Source organism: Ochotona curzoniae, unplaced genomic scaffold, assembly GCF_017591425.1.
Source record: "Ochotona curzoniae isolate NIBS_2020 unplaced genomic scaffold, NIBS_Ocur_1.0 contig_2210, whole genome shotgun sequence".
In the NCBI taxonomy this organism is placed as follows: Eukaryota; Metazoa; Chordata; class Mammalia; order Lagomorpha; family Ochotonidae; genus Ochotona; species Ochotona curzoniae.
The window spans coordinates 27,648,529-27,663,380 of NW_024465369.1; the positions used below are offsets into that span (position 1 = coordinate 27,648,529).

General features: G+C 34.6%; 1 protein-coding gene across 15 annotated transcripts in view; it reads right to left on the bottom strand.

The window, feature by feature from the left end:
• SCN3A (sodium voltage-gated channel alpha subunit 3) overlaps positions 1-14,852 on the bottom strand; it is a 76,671-nt gene that overhangs the window by 14,787 nt on the left and 47,032 nt on the right. For all 15 annotated transcript variants that reach the window (XM_040972059.1, XM_040972060.1, XM_040972061.1 and 12 more), the window contains 3 exons: positions 8,892-9,012; positions 7,518-7,672; positions 6,622-6,795 (listed from right to left, as the gene is read on the bottom strand). In XM_040972059.1, the coding sequence (XP_040827993.1) occupies positions 6,622-6,795; positions 7,518-7,672; positions 8,892-9,012 (450 nt within the window). The remainder of the gene's footprint in view (positions 1-6,621; positions 6,796-7,517; positions 7,673-8,891; positions 9,013-14,852) is intronic.

Genomic DNA, 14,852 nt, shown 5'->3' on the forward strand with positions numbered 1-14,852 from the left:
TGGTTGACTCTCAAAGCTCCTGTGACAGCTAGGGCTGGGCTGGAGCTGAAGTTAGGGTCCAAGCTCCTCTATGGCAGGTAGGGACCAGTGACTTGGACCATCACCTGATGCCCCTTGAGTCTGCCTTAGCAGGAAGCCGGAGTCAGAAACAAGAGCTGGGAGTTGAACTAAGCACCATAAAATGGGAGGCAGACTTTTAAACTGTTAGACTAAATATCCATCTCCAAGAATTTTTTAAAATAATATTGAAGTAGGAGGGTCTTCATAGGCATGAGAAAACCAAGAATGAAGAAAACCAACTGATAAATCTGATGAAATGGGCATAAACAGCTTCTACATGTCAAAACAAACAAACAAACAAACAATCCTAAAGGCCTAAGAAATATATATTGTATCTCCTGTGACAAAATATTAGATTTTATTAATACAGAAAAAATTTTTACAAAACATTAGGTAGAAGAAAATTAACTAAGCAGCCCAATATACTAATTGTAAACAATTGAAATCTGTATATAGGAAACCTGGGAACTTTTTGAGTCCCTTCACTCATCCTTCTGCAATTTTGTAAAAGAGCTGAATAATATTCATATTCCCAGCTTATAGTTTACTTCACAGAGAAAAATCTGTATTGGCTACAGAGGGCAGAACTTAAAAACAAACAACCCATTTGTGGTTGGTGTTTCTGTCAGACCACAAAAGCCTCATCAATATATCAAGCAACTGAGGTTTTCCTATTAATGATACCAAAAGTTAAACAGCATGTGGATTAACAGTAGATGTTTGGGCAAAGATATCTGGAACACTGGATTTCTGGTTGAACAGCTCTCCACTATCACTTGACATTAGCTTTTCTTTTTCCTGTGTGGTAGGCAATGCCTAGAGAAGACACATACATGGAAGTCATGGCAGACGTGGCAAAAGATTGTTGCTGAAGAGGATTCTTGTATGGGGATACTTGAGCTTGAGGTGAAAGAATTTGGCACACAGGAGGAATGAAGTAAAGGATTCCAGCAGAAGTAATGAAGGGCTCCTAGGCAAAATCAGTCAGACATGAGGTTCATACTTTTAGAAGGGGATTTTGTAGCCCAGTTGGCCTCTTTGCCTTGGACATCTTTTTTTTTTTTCTTTTTAGGCTCTCAGTTTATCAATCTTAGACTTTGTGCGTATGATTTTAAAACACATGATGCTTATAATATATGTAAAAGCCAACATGTGGACACCGAGGTGTTGCTCATGCAAGTAAAAGATCCAGGAATTCACCTCTGGGAAATCTGGTGGGTGCCTCACCGGCCAGTATTGTATAGCCCATGAAATTCATGGGCCCCATTAGGAATTTCAATTAAACATTCCAAACACATTTTTAAAAATTAATTTGTTTTAAAATGAGGGCTTTGGGTCAGTTTGAGCTAAGTTTACCTCCTTTGGAATTAATTCAGAGGTTAATTCAAGATGAAGAAACACTATATATTATGTGTGCTCAAAAAGAAGCCACAGCATCTTTGTTAATGGATTCATCATCTTTAATCAAGCACACTCCTGAAAAAAGTATGTTAGGTACTGATTTGATTGATATTGAGCATGATTACTTCTGTTTATGGGTTTGGTAATTATGAGTATAGTTTCAGTTTTGATTTCTTTGAAATTAATATAATGAGTGCATATCATATTGTTACTTGACAGCTAAGTGATTATTCTATGCCTTGATTTCCTCATAGAAAATATTGAAATAATAATACTACATGCCTCACAGTTTGCAGTAGGTATTACATTGAATAAAACACATCGAAGTCCTAGAACAGTTTATAGCTTGATAGGGGATATATAACACATCAAATTCTAAAGCAGACTAAGGCTTGAAAAAAGATACGTGTTGTTGGTATCACAAATGATAACCCTGATTTGCCTATGTTTTCCCTTTTAGAATCCTGCTAGTAAGTTATGTTTCACTGGAAGGCTTTAAGAAAGGTTAGTGGCCACGCAGATGTTCTGATAGGAGCGTTTCAATGAGGTTATGACTGGACATAATTACTGGGTGCTGTGGTCATGAAAGGAAACAAATCAGACTTACAACTCATCTATTAGTTGGTAAGATGGAGAATTTGCTGACTGACTGGTTATAAGAAGAGAAAGAGGTTGAAGATGACATCAGTTTGGATTTATAGTTATGATCATCAGACTAAGAGTGGAATGAAAATGAGGGCATGTAAAATTAGAAACTAAGATTCCATGTGCCAAAAATCCATCTTTGAAAGAATGTTACACAGTAATAATTTACAGCAGAAATAGTTATAATATTTGTAAGCCTCATATGAGAAATTTCTTCTTCTTAATACTAAAAATGAGTTCAGTTCTTTAAAATTTTGAGCAGAATGAATTATTTCTGAAGGATGATATTTATGTAAGAATCTACAAGAACCTCTGAGGTTCTTGCTTTCATTAAAAATATTTATAGATTGTATATTATTGTAACAGCAGTACCTGCAATACAGTTTCAACACACAATAGTAATATTTTTTGTGTTGTATATGAAGGTGGTATCTTCTTGGCCTTCAGATAGGGAGGAAAGAATTATACAGAATCAGAAAAGGTAGTCCATTCAGTTTAGTATTCTGACAGGGCATAGGTTAAGCTATATTCCTTGATGTGAGCATAAACTGTTACCATTTGCTGTCTCCATTTCTTTATCGCCCTTCTAGCCTAAGTCTGTTCCATTAGCACTGGACCACCATCATCTCCATGAGACATCTCTTATGCACAACACCCATGACTTCTATTTTACCAAACCCAAGTGTTAATTTTCTGTGCTTATGTGTTTTGATCTTCCTGAAATCTTTGTCAAAATTCATTATTCATCATTTTGTTAAGAAACACCAATCTTATCTGTACTTCACTAATGCCATGTATTTTCTGTTTAACTCCCTTTTCCTTTTAACTACCACTTACTAGTTTAATGCACTTTCTCTCTTTTGCCCAACTTCCAAATATTGAAATATCCCCATATTTTTGTTCTGGATTCCACTGTGAATTCTCATTTTCTGTCTAGGTTAGCTAAAATATGTTCATAGCTTCAACTGCTATCTCTACCTTAATGGTCCAGCATCTCTACCTCTCCCTCAAGCTTTAACCATGTATAAAATTCAGTATCGCCACCTGAAGTCTAACAAGCATTGCAAATCTACTGCATTTCTCTTGTAACCAGCCTGTGCCTATCTTGCTATTGTCCAATACCACCGATTATTTTTTACTTTTAGAAACAAATTTGACCAAATAAAACTTTTTTTACAGATACATTTTTCAAGGAATTAATTTTTTCAAAATTTACATTTTAAAAGAATATGTCATTTTTATTTATTTATTTTTTTACATTTCAGTAGCTAATTAAGTTTTGTTACGGAAATACATTATATGGGTCTGAGATCCTTTAGAGTATATTCACTCATACTTTCAAAAATTGCTTTAACTTTATGTTTATCTGGTTTGGTAGATTAAGTGGTCTGAGAACAAGACGTTTCTAATATTATACTAATTCATGTGGTTTAGCTAGGAAATTGACCCATTGTAGATAAAATAACTTCCACAGAGGTAGACTGCTTTAAATAATCAGGTCCAATCTGCTAATTTTGGCTCATTCACTGGGAAAATTTTTGAGGTGCTACTCTTTTATTCATTTGCTTAAACATTATTCAATAGATACTTACATGTTTATGTTAGGTCTCTGAGGACACAAACATGAAAAGGCCTTTTACTCTTAAGAAATTTGTGCACATAATCATGTTTCCCATATGTGAAAATTATATGGAAATTCATGAGTTACAGTGTAGTAAATATATGTCAAAATATTCTTAATAAGATTTGTTACTTTTAAGTGTATTTCATACATGTTGAAGTGCTTTTGAACAAAAAAGACTTGTTGACTGCATTTGATGTGTCATAATTTCTGGAAAAATGGAGCTTTTAAGGCTTAATACAATGCCCTCCTATCTTCCAAGTATGTATATAAGAGAATATTTCAAAAGTGAGCAGAAAAGCAAAATTAGAAAATAAGTTCACTGGGATGGGCGTTGTGTACAGAGAGGTAAGCTGCTCTTTGCACCAACAGCATTCCTATAGAACAGCTGGCTCAGGTTCTGGCTCTGCTGTTTCTGATTCAGCTTGCAGCTGATAATCCTGGGAAAACAGCAGCATTCCTCGTGCTTGGATTCCTACTGCACTCGTGGGATGTTGAGTGGGGTTCGGGACTCCTGGTATAAGTCTGGCCTAACCCTTGCTGATGCAGCCATTTACAGAACGAATGAGCAGATGAAGACCTAACTCTCCATCTCTCCCTTTCTCTGTCTATCTTTCACATAAACAATGTTTTGAAAAAGATATTCTTCAGTACACAAAAGTTGTGAAATCCATGCATACATTTTCCTTGTGGTGTACATTTTCCATGTATGAACTTTCTGAAGATTTCATGAGCATCTGCATGTATGTAGAGGGTGGTGGTGGTTACGGTGGGGGATGGAATTCTATTGAATACACCCAGAAAATGGAATTTAAAAATAAGCTAATTTGTCTGTAAACCTTTTTTCCAAACCTATGTATCAGGGTTGCCTAGTATGCATTTTCTATGAACTTTTTTGAAGATCCTCATATATTTGCCCAATAAACCCAATTTATTGATACTGGATACTTTAGACAACTAATATATGCATGGGTGTAGCAGAACTGAATCGAGAATCAGAAAGTTTGAGCATTGGTGTAAGTTATAATTGACGATTTTTACCATCTCACAATACTGTTTTAAACTGGGTTTTCCATTTCCTAATGTCTAGAAGTACAATCTGGATACTGCCTATGACCCAATTCCACTGCAGAATGAAAGAAATTAAATTTCCTTTTGTGGGTAGTTTTTCAGGAGATAATTAAGAATCTTTCTATTACTCTGGGGAGGTCAGTCATGGAAACTGGAGGTCATTTATGATCCTTTAAAAGCAACTAGAAACAAATTTTTTAGCAACTCAAAGGGTTAAATATATTTTGGTTATCTAATTATAAACAAGTGCAGGGAGGAAGACAGGAGCAGAATTGGGAAAGATCCAAACTAGCCACAATGACTAAAAAAAAGAATGATTGCAGATATTGAAACATTATTGGTTTATATTGGCAAATGCGTGAGCTAAAAAAACATAGCACTTTATAGTTGGTAAGAAGCTGTTGAAGATAGTGCCTAAAGCACTTTGTTTCTTTTCTTTCTTTCTTTCTTTCTTCCTTCCTTCCTTCCTTCCTTCCTTCCTTTCTTTCTTTCTTTGCCTGTGAATCCTTGTGTAACAGACTCTCAAAGACTACAAAGAACCAGTTAACTGTCATGTTTTACCAATGCCTCTCCATCATTTATAATTTAAAAAGTATGACACCATTGAGTTTCATAATTCACAATATTCCCAGGACTACTCGACCTGACTAATCAAATTGAGACCTACAGCTTTACATGTAGGATATCAGATTAGCTACAGAATTATCTAACTTCTGATTTAACATGCTTTTTGTTATCTCTGTGAATATGTGGATGATGAATACAGCCATTAGGTTAAATTAACATTATCCAGTCATATGTACGCTATAAGAGCTTCAAATGTAATTTGCATAATTTGTAGTCCCAATTTTGTCTTGATTTATCTTTTGAAGTTTGCTTTAATTAACAGCTTATGAAATGATGTTTAGCTATTCCTTACTTTGAGATCCTTAGTTTTCAGAATAGCTTAGAAAAGCTCACACCCATGTCCACAGTTTTAGGTGACTTCTACTACTTTCCTTTGGTTTAAAATTTTTAATTAAGCTTTTGTTTTACTATTGTTGTTTATTCGAATGATAGAGAGATGAAGAGAGAAATCTTCCATCACTGGTTCATTCTCTAACTACAGGGCATTGCTGGACCTGGGGTAAGCCAAAGCTTAGAACATGGACTTCAGTTTGCCTTTCCTATATGATGGCAGGGATGCAAGGACTTCAGCCTTCAACCGCTACAATTTGGAGTGCACAGTAGCAGGAAGTTCAAATTTGAAGTAGAGCAAGGATGCAAAGCTAGGCACTCTCATGGATGTGGGCATCCTAAGCAGTGTCTTGTTTATTAAGGATTTATTTTATTTATTTGAAAGGCGGAGAAAGAGAAAGAGGGAGAGATAGGGACATTCTCCATCTGGTGGTTTACTCCCTAATAGCTGCAAAAGTCAGAGCTGCATCACACTGAAGCCATGAGCTAGGAGCTTTCCCTGCATATCCCAACAGGTTACAGGAGCCCAGGGACATTGGCCATCATCTGTGGCTTTCACCGTACATCAGTAGGGATTTGGATCAGAAGGGGGAGCATTTGGGACTCGAACCGTCACCCATATGGGATGCCAGGTTGCAGGCAGCAGTTCAACACAGTTGTGTCACAACACTGTCCCATAAGCAGTGTCAACTCCTGAGTTAAATGACCACCTTTATTGTATTTTTTTTAAAGAATAACTGCTTAATTATGTGAACATTAATAAAAGGTTTTAATTACAGAAGTCAAGGTTTTAATTACAGAAAATAGATGAAAGGTCAGTCTTGTCTCTTAAAAACAGTTTCTTAAAAATTATTGAAGATACTTACATCAACTATCAAGAAATCTAGCCAGCACCAGGCATTAGTGAAATATGTTTGAAATCCATAAGCCACCCATTTGAGAAGCATTTCCAAAATGAATATATAAGTGAAGACCTTGTCAGCATATTCTAGCATGGTTTTGATAGTTTTTCGCTGTTCAATGTATATATCTTCAAAAGCCTGTAAATCAAGAAAAATTGTTTTTACCGGAATGGCTTCTCTCCCTTGAACATTTGAAGAGATAGTACTGTAAAGGAAGTAAGTGACTTGGCAAATATTGGGTAATATCCACTAAGCATCAAACAACAGAAAATATCTAAACTGAAACAAACTGAAGGCATGCTGATGGGAAAATGGGAATGTCTTTATTGTTCAGTAAGTTCTGTCCTCTAATTCTCACTGCTAGTCTCTATCTCAATTACTGTTGCAAAGGCACAATTTTAGTAAAATATTATCAACTGAGAAAGTAATTAGACATTCACTGACTGAGGGAGAGAATTGGACTATTCTGTTATTACTTTGTATGACTTCCTGAATTGCTTGGCTTATTTAGAAAGAGTAGTTGATTATACATAAAAAAGGATACACTTTAAATCTATAAATATTGATATATTAGGGAACACTGGCTAATGTTTGACAGGAAAGGTAATGTAGTTACAGAACGTCTCTGGGTTTCTTAGCAAGGAAAACATCTGTTAGATAAACACCAAATGAGAGAACCCATCTGTCAGTCTCATGGTTCTGATTTGTTCTGAACAGGATTTTGCAAAGTTCATCCCTGGGTACAGGGATGCAGATATGCCTCCTGTTTTGATTTCCAAACTTGGCTTATGCTGTTGGGGCTTTTGTAGACTGAGATATTTCACTAGAAACTGGTTCTTGCTAACGCACATTCTACTCACCAAAGCACCACTACTGAGAAGGATCATGAAGACAATGAATGTCTCAAACCAGTTGTGTTCAACAATACTGTAGCAAGTTTTGCGAAGATTCCACCAGATCTTCCCCTTCCCTTCTTCTGTACTTACTTGACAGAATGGAAATTTTTTAATACATCCTAAAAGACAAGATTAAATATGAACAAGCAGAAAAAAAGATCTTTAAACAAGTGAAAGAAAAGTTAAACTTCCTTGCTCCCTCTTGTGTCCAGTCTTAGTTCATCACTTTATAGACTATTTCATTCTCTAGTTATCTTCAGCCTCCATCCTGTACAATGAACACTTCTGACTTATATATTCCTCAAGCTACTCAGAACTAAAGGAACTTTAGTTTAATCTGGTTTGCTTTGGTAAAAATGAATTCATTCTTCAATACCAATCAAGATCTCTTTGTCTCAAAAATCCTTACAGAAACAGGTTCCAAGCATCTCTCTTAGGTAGGAAACAAAATACTTGCTCCAAATTGCTTTTTTCATACTTTCATTTCATCCTTCAGTGTTTTGCTAAATTGTTTTCATGACAGAAAAATCCTGTTGTCTTTTCAGGTATCAGCCACTTTCAATTTTTCCAAGCTACTTTATTTAGAGTGTTGGTGTTCCTCTTACTCATAGAAATGACTCACTGGTCATTATCTCTTATTTCTTTGACCACCAAATCTTAACTTTCATATTATTTCTAACTTCAATCCACTCTTTCAATCACATTGAATCTATAAATCCTTCATGGTTTGTGGGCAAAACACTGCACTTGCTGATGTGAGAACAGTTTTTGCTTTCTCTGCCAAGGCTCTACAATGTGGCTACGTCTCAAATCAGCTCAGGCCACAGTGAAAAGTGTTAACAGTTGAAACTGTGTGGAATGGGATATATTGATTGCAGCACCTATAAATCATATCACACCATCAAAATGAAGAAATTTAGTTGTCAATGAATGTCATGAAATTCCAGAGGCTATTTATCTCACAGGATCAGATTTCTCACATTCTGGAGAGGGAGTGAAAAGGACACGGTACATTATATTATTCCTCCAGGCATAGTCAATGTTTCAGTATAATCCAGTAACATATATAAACTCTTTGGAATCAAAGCAGAAAAGCAAGGTAAATAAATATTCTTTTACCATTCCTTCTAACTTTCCTTCAAATGAGTTATGGGGGTACTTTAGCTATTTGTGAAAAAATGTATACAATGAAAAAATAACTGCATAGATTTCAACTTTTTCACAACAAAACAGAAGTATCTTTTCAATGTTTCTTCTCATGGACTTTCTGAAGTACCCTTGTACGTTCAGGTGTGAGAACAGTGAGTGCTGTGTTGAACCATATCTGAGCTAGTTTACCTTCAGTGAAACAAGCTTCTGGTTTAAGGTCTTCCTCAGGTTCCATTTCAGCTTGTTCACCTTCTCGGGGTGGAGCAACATCAACTGTGCTTCCTTCAGATGAGCTGGTTGCATTTAGTTTCTGAAAACAAAATCCCATTTCAAATATATAATTTTCCTTTCCTTTTATTCAATTAAGTGAAAACATTCTGTCATACTGTGAAAAAGTGATAGTGATTACATTTGACTCTATTGATGTTACTGATAATTAGGTACTATTAAGTTAATATAGTTAAAGTCCTGCTATTTACCACAATGTAATTGCTAATTCAATTTAGATAAAAAAGTTAGCATTTAAGATCGGTGATTTAGAAAGGATGGATTATACTGATTAACTGATGAAGTAATACTGATTAACTTGTAATACATATAAATATATGAAAATATTTAATATATTAAGATTTAAGCCAAACCAAAAAATAGTTTTGTAAGTTTGGTATGCTGACACCTCCTAATGATTAAATTAATTAAGATGCATAGAATCAATGTCATTTTCTCCTATCCAGATGGAAATTTTCAGAGGGCAAAGAACATAATTACCAGTTGTTTCTAAGTACTGTCCATGTTTCTGTAATTTTAGAAAGGAAGAGCAGCAAATTAACATTAGTCACAGTCACTATATTTCAACTTTGAGCTATATTTTTATCTGGCTTATGTAATTTTCTTCTGACTTTACTAAAAAAAATGATGGATCTCTTTCTCTTTCCTGAACTGCATAAATGAATTCAACACTTGCCAAAGAATTGTAAATGAAATGGAAATTTCTTCAAATGGCATTGTCCAGAATCTGATAGACTCTCGACGGAAACGCATTCTGAGTTCACCATGTGATCAGGCAGTGGATATGTTTCCCTTTAAATAAATCATTGCCACATGCCACGTGGCTAACTGAACTACTCTAAAGTTGCAAGAGCAAATATCTAGCAAGTTGTATGCAATTATTTGGGGAGACATTATGAATGTTCTATGTTTATGAAAACTAATGTGAAGACATAACATACAGCAAAACCTCAGTAACATAAAGCTTTTAAGATGAAAGAACAGTACATGGAAATGTTAATGGCTTCAGAGTCCCTATTATCTTTAATAGCTAAGTTTTAAGGCCACACTCTCCTAGCCTTTGAAAGAGTTAAACTATTATTAAAAGCAACTCATAAATGATTTAGTAACTGTAGATCACTTTTTGGGAAATTTGACTCAAGATTCCTAACTTACAGAAATCATAATGCAAATGTACTTTAATATTGTAGAATGTGAACATGGTCAAAGGTAGTATCCAGGTTGTGCTTTCTGTGGCAATATATGGAAGGGAACATTAGGCAGGTTCAACTAAATATGTCATTTAAAACTACTCTGATGAAAATAATCTTTATAATATAGTACTTCCTAGACTGCAGAATGCAAAAAAAAAAAAAAAAAAAAGAAAAAAGAAAAGAAAAGAAAAAGAAAAAGAGAGAGAGAACTAGGTTACCATTTTTGGAAGATGGTCCTTAGGATCATAATGATATGAGATCTTTTGTAATTAAAATTTGCTATATTTAGGAGAAGTAAAGATATATTCTGTTAACTAAAGATTTCCATTTTTGACAACCATAGAATTCTTATTCTAAGAAAGGCCAGGAAAGTTTTACTATGTAGATCTGTATTAGCCTTTGAAAATATTGATATGGCCATTGAGCCAACTGGTTAATATGCCTACATTCCACACGAGAGTACCTAAATTCCATTTCCAGTTCTGGCTCCTGATCAGCTTTCTCCTAATGCAGATCCTGGGTGGTAGCTGTAGTGGCTGAAGTAATTGTAAGAGAACTGGACCAAGCTTTCCTCTCTAGCTTTCTGGATTTTCTGGATTTTGGGGAGGGTTTCAATAAATGGGAATTCTCTGCATCTGTCCTTCCAAATTAATCAATTTGAGCAGAAATTGTGGTACAGCAAGCTGCTGCTCTGGCACTGGCATCAAATATTGTGATCTAGCTTCCTGCTAATGCTCCCAGGAAGGCAACTGAAAATGAGCATAGTTCTTGGGCCTCAGCAAATTCAGATGGAGTTCTGGTACCTTGTGTTAGATTGGCCCAACTATAGCTGCCATGGCAATTTGGGTAGGGAACCAGCATATGGATGAACTCTCTCTGTCTGTCTTCTTTATTCTGTCCATTTGCCTTTTTAAAAATTAAATGAATCTTTTGTGTTAAAAAAAAACTAGCTAGTTGAAGTACATGAAATCTGTTAATTTTATATTAATGCAAATATGAAGTATAAATAAAATTTAATTAACTTAGAGCCCTCTCTCCTTCCATTTTCTTTCAAAAATAATCTAAAAGGAAAAAAAATACAAAGCAATTGCTTTGTTTCCATGGTTAACACCTTCTTTCCAATTTCACTGTGGTTTATGGATTGAGCACCATGGTTTTTAATGAGTGACAGTGATAATATCCACTGAAGAAACAACATCTGTGAGAAACCAAATTATTTTTGAGATAAATTATAAACAGCTTAATGTCTCTTCTTTTTGGTTAATTAAGCTCAATAATTGTTTCTGCACCTGGTCATGATCCACCTTCCCCATGAAGTATTGTTCCTTGCTTCACTACTTAATGTTACATTTTACACAACATTCAATCAACTATACTTGCTTCCTTTGACCAAATATTCCCATAAATACATGTATTTATGTACATACATACACATATGTAGCAATTACACACAGAAACACACACACATATGTAGCAAAAGATCTAGTATATCACAAAGTATAGACTATACTGTAATTGTGATATTGGTTCATGAAAAATGAATACATGAATGTCTGCAGGTATACTTTTCTCATGTGGAGAATTATGTTTGGACAACTTCTCATCTTCATATTTATATAAAACAAAATCTTGGCCTTGAAAGTAGTCTATATAATTATTCTAGAAAATACATTTTCTAGTGAATAATGATGTAATGACAAAACATATCTAAAATGTTTCTCTAAAGTACTGTCAGATGTTTAATAATGACATAAGAGAAAAGTAAATAAGTACATTTGTCTAAGCACATATGCATATTTTGCTAATTTGAAAACTTCAGAAAATATACTCATCCTTTACTTCTTATTTTACCATTGTTAATATAATTGTGAAAAGTTTAATTTTTCTGTCTTATATTCTATAGGTGTCTTACATTATACAAATACTTATTTGAAACAACTCTTGACAGCACAATTACAGCTACTGATGAATTATAACTAGTAGTGAATGTCAGTTGAATCAACTGATTACCAAATAAAAATCTCTGGATGTTATATTTATCATTGGTGCTATACTCAGATTAAAAGCATTTTTGAATGCAGTTAGCATGCTCACATATTAATGATCTCAATATTTTAAGTAATCTCATAAATTATGCATTTATTCATCTTAAGATAGAGAGGAACAATGTTAGTGCACCTCTGTCTGACAGTATGAAACATAGCATATCTTAGGAAAGAAGACAGGAAAAACCCTGTCCCCATTATGCTTTTGTCCCAGAAGCAGAACCAACTGACATGAAGAATTGCTTTGGTTTTATCCAGGAATCTTTCTGAGGGTAGGGATGAGATTTTAATTTTGGCTCTGAAGAGCTCCTCAAAAAATGTTCTGAAGAGGACTGTGGGCATTGACTTCAAGCCCATGACCTTCACGAACCAAAGCTCAGATGGTGGTGGGCTAATGTTCATTCACTTTATTTCCCTTTCTGTGAAAGCTGACACAACATCAACTCTCCCAATTTAAATAATCAGGCCTAGTCATAGCTTATTCTTAATAGTATTGTCAATACATTATATAGTCAAATACACAGGCTCCATCTGTATCATATGAAAGCATAGTGCTCACTATATGTTATTCTGCAAAGCAAAGCATAATGTATCAACTTCACAAAATTTCAAAAGTTGTGACTTATCTACATTAGTAAATTAAAGCTTGAATTAAATTCTTAGTAATTTATATCAACTTACCAATTATGATATTTTGTGTGATACCCTTTAGTCACTGGATGCACAAGGAAGCACACTGCAGTATTTTTAAAAAATAATTTTCATGCTAGAAAACTAACCATATTAAATTCTATGCATTTATATAATGTGAAGTCAATGAAGCATTTTGTAACTAATTTCAGTACTTTGGTATTTCTTACTCAGGCAGAGCATAGTCTGTACTATATATTATCATAGCCATTTCAAAATGACGTACAAATTTATTGTAAAGCAAATAACTGATTGAAAAGCAAGTGATTGAGGAAAAATGCAAAGAGCAACTTACTTTATATTGCCATAGCTGTGATACTACAATGATATAAAAAAGAAATCTGGAATGAAATTTATCATATCAAGGAATTTAATGACCATACTAAATTAAGACCCATTAAATAATTAAAATTCTTACTTGTTCTGCAGTAACTCAAAAATACATTTGGAAATATAGATGCAACAATACAAAGCTTCCATATAAAGCCACATAACATAGTACAAGTTCAAGCTTGTTTTCTTGTACTAATGTCTCCCTACTTCTTTAACATGGCACTTAAAGTTTAGATTTCTCCATCCCTTGTAGAAAATATTCAGTCTACAAAAGGATGATGAGTTATGCTCTACAAATGCACGCTGGAAAGCAGGTTTTATGATGCAACATTCTCCAGGCCTATTTCAGCCACAGAAAACATGCCTGGCTGGAGCAGAAGCCCGGCGCAATGCTGTGGAAGCTGCACAGCCATCCAAGAACCATGTTTTAAGACATGGTCCCTGAACAAGGAGTTACCAAGAGGCATAGCTATAAAACCATTTAGCGGAATGGGTTGGTTCATATCAGAAACGACAAAATTCACACCGAAATTGGCCATGAGACCATTCCCCATCCCACAATATCATGACCTTATGGAGAAATTCCCCCTCATGATGAATATTGCTCTTGATTTTTATCAAAGTAAATAATGAAATTTAAGTTCCAAAGATAGAAGAGAATGTTAGCAACTGGCCTACTTCCACTGAAATGCGCTCACATTTCATGTGTTTTTAGTTAGCTGTCAAATGTTTGACTCTCACAAACTGCTGTATGATCAAAGAGGCAAAATAAAAGATTCAGCCATTACAGATTGCCTTCAAAATCTAACAATTTCTCTCATAAATTCTGGATTTTTGCCTTGTTGATAAAAAACATTTTTGATCAGCCATCCTATCAGGGCCTTAGTCTGATTTTTTGGATATGCATATTCATATCTTGACTCACAGTATTTCAGCTGCAGAACAGGCAGTCACACAGTGAGGCCGTTTGGTTATTTGTACAAGGCAGAGCGAGCGAGGCTAAAATCTGAAGCTCTCTTTTATTCTGACCATTTCTTAATCAAAAATATAAACAACCAATATTTGGTTGTGCCTTGACATATATTGAGTGTGAAACACTCCTAGTGATCCCCTAATTTTAAAATAACTTCAGTAAAAACATGATAGGTATGAGAAAACTTAATACATGGTAGTTGAAGAGTATCAAGAAGGGAAATACAAAGGCCATTTATAAGGGATGTAAAAATTTCCATTCTACGACATTTGAGGAATTTCCTATAACTCAGTTTTGCAACTTGGGAGCATCACAGAGAAATGGAAAGCCAGAGTGACTCTCCATTCCTCTCCAAATTCTAAAATGAGAGCACAGTGTTTTTCCTAGAAGGACACATGCTCAAGAAAGAATGAAGTCAAGTATCTACTTTTAAAGATTCCAGAAGGACTTTACTAAGCTACCTTGTGGTTAACATGATATGCGTAATTTGCCAGTACCAAGTAGTTCTATTCTGCTTGTGAAGACAAAAATAAATCAGGCTTTCTTCAATGAACAATATGTTTCATATTTCATCAGGGATTGTATTGTCCCATCTTTCATTAATAATCCTATTTTTAAAAGTTGATAA